This window comes from Haliotis cracherodii, unplaced genomic scaffold (assembly GCF_022045235.1).
Source record: "Haliotis cracherodii isolate W230 unplaced genomic scaffold, xgHalCrac1.p SCAF_6, whole genome shotgun sequence".
NCBI classification, from domain to species: Eukaryota; Metazoa; Mollusca; class Gastropoda; order Lepetellida; family Haliotidae; genus Haliotis; species Haliotis cracherodii.
The window spans coordinates 31,529,421-31,538,333 of NW_027266319.1; the positions used below are offsets into that span (position 1 = coordinate 31,529,421).

The following is an 8,913-nucleotide window of genomic DNA, read 5'->3' on the forward strand; positions in this document are numbered from 1 at the left end:
CTGCACAGCGAATTTTGGCCCCTTAGATGACTTGGACTCCCGTGTTCCCGATGTGTGTGTGTGTGTGCGTGTGCGTGCGTGCGTGCGTGCGTGCGTGCGTGCGTGCGTGCGTGCGTGCGTGCGTGTGTGTGTGTGTGTGCTTTCTTCAAGATCCATACACTATTTGTATAGTCACATAGTTTACTTGATAAATAGATTAAAATCGTAACGGAATGTTCAAGTGCCAGTGTCTAAACGAGATTTTCAAAAGATTCATTGTCCATTTCGTATATGAATGTGTCAGTTGCACACACATAGTTTTTGTAATTACAATAATCGGTTCCAGAGATTCTCAGCACATTTGGAATGTCATAGTTGCAGTCCCAGCGATTCATAAATCCATACCGAATGCCGCTACAAACACATTGATGATAGTTATCCCAAGTATCAGTCCTACGGTGGTGTTATTGAGTCGATGTGCCCGGAGGTGTGCGGCCTCGTCATGCACGTCCATGGCTCCAAGGACGGCGATGATGATGCCTGTTATGATCTGTAGTATGATGGATACAGCGATGAGGAACAGAAGAACAACGAACATGGCGTCATGGGAGACAGATTTGGACTTCACCAAGGCCTTCAGCTGTGATGCGTTCGCCATTAGAAGAGCAAAGTCTAGCATGCCCTGTGCCACTGTTTTCCGGGTGGCATAGGCCGTCGCTGACGTTCCTGACCCCACGGGCTGAAAGACAGTTGCGAGTGAGTAAGTGAGGGAAGAATTATGCAGTGACATTCGAATTCGTTAGTCCAGACTCCATTTTTTCGGAAACCCAGCAGCTTGTACGAGTACTGCTCATGGCGTTAATATGCAGTTAATGGGTTGGTTGGTTTGTTTTTAAAGGCCGCACTCAGCAATTTTCCAGCTATATATCTGTAAATAATCGAGTCTGGGCCAGACAATCCAGTGATTGATATCATGAGCATCGATCCTCGCAATGTGGGATCGATGACATGCATCAACCGATCCCGTTTGTCGCCTTTTACGACAAGCATAGTCGCGTTCTACGGCAAGCATGGGTTGCTGAAGTTCTATTCTACCCCGCATCTTCACGGGTCTGCACTTAAAGGGCATCGACAGGGCCCAAATAATGACATTACTTTGCAACTAGACTCGTTAATACGGACAAATTCATTTAAAAATGTAACCGGATAAACAAGGTTTCATTTCATGTCACTTTGAGTGAGAAATAATTCACCATGCCAAAACATGTTTAAATCAGTTGATTAATCGATCTGGTAAGTCATATAGTCCATGTCATCATAATTACAAATATTAGTTTTCGGTTATCACAAAATATAAATTATTAAGCTACATATTTGTTGGAGTATAAATACCATTAGCTGTATGAAAAAAACAGTGCAATGTCATCGTGTACCAACCTGAGTTTCCTCGAACTTTTCCTTGATCGATGTAATCTGAGACTTTGGTGTATTGTCTGCCATTGTCTGTTTTCTGTATGATTACTTATTCCTGTGAGAAGTACGAAGTCCTCGTTGAAAGCAACGTAGTCTTGTTTTAATAAAACTATGACGCCTCTGCGTTCACTGTGTCTTGTTGGAGACACATACCTGTGTTACTATACAGCTGTTACCAGTCATACACAGACACTAACACTGCTCTAGCCTACAGTGAGCGGTAAATTTAAACCTGACCTTACCTACATAGCATGCACTACGCCTTTCACCTTGTACCCTTACTTCATGATTCTTATCAGATAAATGGATTACTGTTATGCTCTACGTATCGAAACAAGATTTACCGTTCGAATGTAAACATTGTTCAGTTATGTGGTAGTGAACGGCGCAATCAATGTTGTCAGCGTATGTTGTGGAGGCGGTGTTTACCTGCAATGTTTATACTCGTTATATCACCCATAGGGGAGATTATACAACTATTTTCAATTGTAACTGAGCATTATGATTAAGAAAATAAATTTGCTCTACCCCCATGTGTAGTGTAATAAAATATAGTTTTGCTCTAAATTAGTTTACTTTTTACGAGGACGATTCGAACCTGTTCATGCCCAATATACTCTAAAGGCATGGTGTATTCCATGCCATCTTGACCCGTGAAGATCCCGGGTAGAATAGGTCTTCAGCAACCCATGCTTGCCGTAGAAGGAGACCATGCTTGTCGTAAGAGGAGACTAACGGAATCGGGTAGTCAGGCTCGCTGACTTGGTTAATACATGTCATCGTATCCCAATTGCGTGGATCGATGCTCATGACATCAATCACTGGATTGTCTGGTCCAGACTCGATTATTTACAGACCGCCGTCATATAGCTGGAATATTCCTGTGTGCGGCGTTAAACAACAAACCAACCATGTCATCTTATGTTTATAAATTATATCAAATTAAATTAAGGATTTGTATAGTGCATTTTCCAATTAAAAACTACTCAAATGCGCTTAGACCATGATTATTGGCCGCCATCATACAACTATAATATTGCTGAGTGCGGCGTTAAGCAATAAACAAACACACAAACAAAAAATAACATGGTGGTAATTAAAACATGTTCATTAGTTGAAGTAAGACGAGTTCTATGGATGAACAACTTCTTTATTACAAACGTCGCACTAATTGTAATAAAGAAGTTGTTCATCCATAGAACTCGTCTTACTTCATCACACCAACTTCTAAATGCCACTCAAAGAAGTTGTTTATTAGTTATACATAAACCACAACCACCCGTGGCCCTTGGTCAGTGTCCTGAGCTTTGTATATGTGTGTCTGTCTATCGTCTATCGTTGGGATTAGTAGGGCCGCGCAGGACCACCTACCCCATGCTTGTCGCGAGAGTCGGCAAAAATGAGGATCGGATAGCTTCTTTGTGTGACTGGAATTGTTGGGCTTCGACAGAATGGACCGTTGCTCATGTTGTCAACCTCTGGTTGGTCTGGCCACAAACTTAATTTTGCTCACTGTGATATAGATAGAATAGTACTGGGGATGCCGTAAAACAGCCTTCATTCACCCACTCACTCACTTGCTCATTGGTAAGTGTGATTGATGTTAACAATAAAAATAAATGTTTGAATGAGTGAGTATTGATTTACTCCGCTGTTAGCAATATTTCAGCGAAATCACGGAGGACAACAGAAATGGGATTCACACAGCGCACCCCCGAGGGGATTTCATGCCATTGTAGTGTGTTCGAGTTATTTGCCCCCAGGGTGTATTAAAACGCATAGCCGGATCCAGAGGGGATGGGGGAGAGGGTGGGGAGTCCAGGGGTCGCATCCGACTCCACCCTCCCCTTTGAAAACCAAATGTAGTATGTAGCGGTACACGTCTGGGACCTGCATCACTTCGGGCTCTCCTCTCCGATCAATTATCTACAGCGGCGTTAAACTCAACTCACTCACTCATCCCTATAACGCAATACTTAAAAAGGACTTATTTACGAATACCGTCGACCCTAAAAAATCTGTTGCGCACTTTTTCTTGATTCCACTGAATTCAAACTTACATATTCTCCGTGTACGAAGTGTGCATAAAATACATGTACATTGCACTTTAATGCCGACCACCAGCTTCACAAAGGTGCAATATATGAAAACAACTGCCTGAACAACACACGTCTGAAATGTCTTCCCTTTCCCCACCATTCGTCACCACTCGCCCCTTTCCGTAACCTGCAAGACGACTCGTCCCCCTATCGATGAATGTTATGTGCGAAAATACGACAAACCAATCAGAATGGGCGTATGATTTAAAATTCTTCGTCAAAGAATCCCTCAGAAATAATTTTTGATTTTACATATGTCTTGCATCTAAAAATATACCAAAGACACAGTTAAATGTGTTCAATCATACTGTATAATTCCACACGTCCCGATGTGCTTTAAACTGCATCTGAAATATATATAATATATTGGGAAAATGTGTGAACGATTACGCAATGAGTTGACAATGTGTTTTAGGTATGCCCGTTTGCGCTAAGACGGAACCCGGTCGCAAAAATGGCCACGAGAGGGGCACGAGTCGCTATTCGACTTGTCCCGGAATAACACGAGTTTGTCACGAATGGAGGGGCACGAGTCGCTATTCGGCTTGTCCCGGAATAACACGAGTTTGTCACGAATGGAGGGGCACGAGTCGCTATTCGGCTTGTCCCGGAATAACACGAGTTTCACGAATGTTTCCCCACATACCAACCAAAACTCAGTCAACCAAGTTACGGAGTTATTTTCGAATTTGGATTTTACGTGGACGTCTTGAACCAATAACGGGAAGACACGTCACTTGGACACATATCAGGTGAGGTGAAATGGGGTTTAACGTTTAAGATTATTGCAAAAATATAGCGACGTGAATGTGCGTGTGTGTGTTCGTGTGGCTACTTGTACAAGTGCCATCTTTTAAAGGTAAGGCCAGGTGGAATTGGGTGTTGCTGCTTGCACTAGTCCCGACTGATGTCGATTTATAGTGCTAGCTCACTGAGATACCATGCCAAAGTTTAACATAGAAACCCCACTCAGACACAGTATACTGACCCCGAGCAGACCAGTCCCTGTTTTAGCCCCTTAATGCCGAGCGCCAGACAAGGTAACAACAAGTACCATCTTTTAACGTCTGTTGGTATGACGCGGCCGGGGATCGAACCCCGGACCTTCCGCTCTCCGGGCGGACGCTCTACCACTAGACCACGGAGGCGGCCTTCAGAAGTATCAAGACGGGGAATATCAAGGCCATCCAGCAAGCAACAGGTCAATACAGAAACTGTAGTTATAAACCTATCATTGTTTTGGCCGGTACTTGGTGTGTTTTTTTTAATAAACTCGGGTGTAAGGTTTTGCTTTTTCCTGGTAACACCTGATGAGTTGAGAAGCAGACAGTTTCCAACGTCGAATAGTCTAAAATCAATGACAAGGACTTTTTCATTATGGATGACGGGAACCGAACACACAACTTCCTGATCAGTAGTCAGGCACTCTAACCATTACACGGATATCCGTTTAAGATACGTGCTTTATTAGAAGGTACCCTGTGACGTAGTCTGTCGTATAGACCCTGAAAAAATACATCCAATACAGCCCATGCAAGTCTATCCTATTTGGCAAGTCTTTGTTACTGCAGTATCAGGAAATGAAGAAAATCTCTGGCTCCTGTTTATCATAGTTTATAACTATAATTAAACAACTGTTTTTTTCTGTAAAATATGATAATTTCAGAGACTCGATGTTAGTCTGGTCCTGATGTTTCGTGCATAATTATTTCCTGACCAGATATATTTTACGACCGTTTCTTAAACCTGTCGCAACGCACTTTCACACATACTTTAAAACAAATATTAATAAAGTTGTTACGGCGGTTTATAAGTCAGAGAAATATTCATCCTCGGTTTGGTTGAAAATGTTAAACCTCTGGGTCAAAATAGCTCTCTGTCTTCGACCCTAGCGCTGTTCCCTCCCCTCCCAGGTTTTACATTTTCAACCCAAACCTTCGCGGTGTATTTTCTCCTATACTTGGAAGATCAGGTTAGTCTGAGCGAACTGATTCCATTGTGTTTTTCCCTGGTGATATTACAGTGCACTGGGCCTTGGTCGACACGCGAAGTACATTCTGCTGAGATTCTCATATTCACTTATATAGGGTCATTTATAACACCAGTGTGCAATCAATGAGGACCGACACTTAAATGAGTGAATTGTGGCAAAACATCGTTTTACATTTGTAACGAAACATTTGGACATTATATTCAGAATCTAAAAATGAAATATCCTTTGCTACAGAATTTTCAACTCATCCACATGTCTTATGTGTCATATGTTTTAACATAATGTGTTTATATCACATCTTGATTATGCTCGAATTTTATTTATTAATACCGTTTTGATAAATTCCCATGTTTCCTGCGGCAACGGTCTAAGACTGGAAAATGATATGCCCTGTCGTCATGGTAACAGACATTCTGCTTTTAAATTAGTTGTTGGAAGGCAAGCGTCTTACAGCGAAACGTTGGATATTGTGTCATACATTGACTTTACCTTACCTGAGGCACAGAGCCTAAACATAAATATATTGTCTTCCAGAGCTCACCTGACAATGTAGCGAGTTAAAATGGCGATGAAGAAATCATAGCCACAGTTGCTTTTCAAATTGTCGTAAATGGTAAACATGACGGTAAGATGAATTGGTTGTAGGGTTATACCTCGGGGAATGCGGTTTGACGAACCTTCTGTGTTCCACGGACTAACGACTCGGGGTACACGGCCACACAGAGGGTACATTAAACCACTGCCCCACCGTGATAAACCAATAACTTACAACATACTATTTTTAATATCACGGCCATGTCCAATAAATCATTCCTGTAAATTAAAACTCGTAAAATAAGAAATAAAGCAAATTATTACAACAGTTTCGAGGAACAAGAACGCGGTTTATTTATCTGCAGTAACGGTTATGACTACAACTTCTTTAAGCCTAAATATTAAGCTTCCAGTCCTTGGAGAGGTGTCTGTATGAATTCAATTACATGTATATAGAACAAATCAATGTATTTTCTAAGCATTCCCGAAGCGTCATTTAAATCAGCGTCAGGAACATGATGTTTCGTAGAATCAATCATAGAGATACAAAAATGAATATAAAAAAATAACAAAAATCAAAACTAGATATAATCGATGTATTCTGGAAACAAATCACCTCAGGCGTTGAAGTCAGTTTCAGGAATATGCTATCCATACTTCGAACAATCAATCACATGTGTTCATTACATATATTATGAATCAGTCCAATACTTGTTCCAGATGGAAGAAAAACATCCACAGTTAGTGAGGGTTCTACATGGCCGTGTTAACACAGTGGAGGTAGGTGGCAGCGTCCCTCAAGGCAGGCAGGGTATAGTAATGAAGAAGACGATCTTTCCAAATGGCCCACGAAGCAGCATCCGCCAGTTTGGGGATTGATCTGTTGAGGAGAGTGATGGGTGTCCCTGTCTTGTAGTGGTCAGCAACCCACTGGACAGCCTTATGGATACCGTTCCTTCTTGTGTCCAGAAGACAACGACAGACGGAATCCGATGGTGGTGTTTTCTCCATGGTCTTGTACACTTCTAGAATTCTGGTCCATAGGTCCCACATGTGAAAGTTATGTACGACTCTCTCTATTGGAGACCAGTTGTCCCCAAGCCCATCAGTTGACTTGCCGAGATTGGACAGGATCTTGTCGATGGTGTTCATGCTGTGCGTTCTGAAGTCGGAACCCAGAAGGTCATTTGGGGCGTATGGACGTACCAGCTTCACTCCACTGAGGTCGTGGTTGACGGTGGGAACGTTGTTGTCCTCGGAGGCGTGTTTGCTGAACATACGGAGACCCTGGACAGTCATCGAGTGAATGGCATGAGCAACGGTCTCGTTGAAGTTCTTGGACATGCCGCCGGACATAAGGGTCTTGGTGCAGTCGATGGAAGCAGCATGCGTCGCGGCTGCTACAGCAACGACACACAGGATCACGCGTATCATCATCATCGGTTGCTCGTCCACACAAACTGAACGTTCCCGCTGTATAAAGGAGCATAAATACAAGTTGGACCGACGTATTGTATTACACACCCTCGTCATGTTTCATATGCCTTTAGCTTCTAATGTTGAATATGGTCGTTGACCTATAATAGTTCGTTTACAAAACCAACCAGGACGTTTGCAAAATGGTTTAGCTATTGTCCCCTTCCGGTGATGTACCAGATTACACTCAATGTTGAAGTAGACGTTGTTCAAGTTGTACCCAAGCTGTCGCCAAGGTCATAATCTATTCATGTTTCTTGTTTAAGTGTGTTCGCGTATTGAATAATTTGAAACGATTTGAGCCAAAGTATGAGTTGCACATGAATGATGAATATTTAACGTTTTTCACGAATCAATCTGTTTGTTGTACGTTTGATAACACGTTCTGTAGAACCGGCGAAGATCCGGGCTGGTATAGGTCTTCAGCAACCAATGCTTATCGTGAAAGGCGACTATGCTTGTCGTAAGAGGCGACAAACGGGATCGGGTGGTCAGTCTCGCTGACTTGGTTGATGCATGTCATCGTATCCCAATTGCGTAGATCGATGCTCACGGTGTCAATCACTGGATTGTCTGATCCATATTATTTACAGACCGCCTTCATATAGCTGGAATATTGCTAAGTGCAGCGTTAAACAACAAACAAACGAACAAAAAGTTCTGTAGTGTTCAGTTTAGTATTGAATCATAATTATGACGAAAGGCGTGACAGAAATAGTGACATGCCTTGCACTGGTAATCATTGCCCCATAAAAGAATCGTTTTAATGCTGAATCTGTCCATGTATGATTTATGGGAAAGCATTACAGAAGTTAATACCCACAAACCTTTGTTTCTTGGAAACAATAATATAACGTGTACTTTGATCCTTCTCACTTAAGGTAGGGTAATATTTCCCCATTAACTCCTCTCGTCAACCATGAGACGTGACGTGAATGAACACAGCTGAACACAAGTAGGTATCAGTTGTAAGCAGAACAGGATAGGCGAGTATGGACAGCAACAATTACACATGGAGAGGATGCGGCAAATGATGCCAATCACGCTGAACATAACTTGCTAGGCTTTCTCCTATGGAATGGAAACGGTGGCCTAGTCGTCTACGTCACCGCAGAAGTGCGTCCCTTGGGACGAGAGAAACCTATTATCGTGGGTTCGAATACCAAATTCGCCCATTTTAGATTGGCCAACTCCCACTTCAAGCCGACACACTGTGATATAACTGAAATACTGCTCAAAGCGGCGTTAAACCCAACCCCACTCACTCATTAATCCCTAGCGTGACATTCGCGAAAACAAAGTCTATTATACCGCCTTACAATAAACAGGATAAGATAAACAGGATTTGTAGATACTAGC

The 8,913-nt window shown here is 42.4% G+C and overlaps 2 protein-coding genes across 2 annotated transcripts; both read right to left on the reverse strand.

The window, feature by feature from the left end:
- Nucleotides 1–370: 370 nt before the first annotated feature.
- On the reverse strand, nt 371–1,479 carry LOC139444815 (ninjurin-1-like). Its single transcript, XM_071225779.1, has 2 exons — nt 1,417–1,479; nt 371–718 (listed from the first exon to the last, which is right to left on the reverse strand). Exons 1-2 carry the CDS (start codon nt 1,477–1,479, stop codon nt 371–373), a joined length of 411 nt encoding a protein of 136 aa, XP_071081880.1.
- Nucleotides 1,480–6,531: 5,052 nt separating this feature from the next.
- LOC139445777 (uncharacterized) lies at nt 6,532–7,611 on the reverse strand. Its single transcript, XM_071226991.1, has one exon. The coding sequence runs from the start codon at nt 7,609–7,611 to the stop codon at nt 6,832–6,834; it is 780 nt and encodes a 259-aa protein (XP_071083092.1). The 3' UTR covers nt 6,532–6,831.
- Nucleotides 7,612–8,913: the final 1,302 nt, after the last annotated feature.

What these genes read in the sequence shown, in the direction of transcription:
- LOC139444815 (XM_071225779.1), bottom strand. Translation starts at nt 1,479, where the DNA reads ATGGCAGACAATACACCAAAGTCTCAGATTACATCGATCAAGGAAAAG. An exon ending in AAAAGTTCGAGGAAACTCAG is followed by an intron (nt 719 to 1,416) that starts GTTGGTACACGA and finishes ACTGTCTTTCAG; the next exon opens with CCCGTGGGGTCAGGAACGTC.
- LOC139445777 (XM_071226991.1), bottom strand. Translation starts at nt 7,611, where the DNA reads ATGACGAGGGTGTGTAATACAATACGTCGGTCCAACTTGTATTTATGC.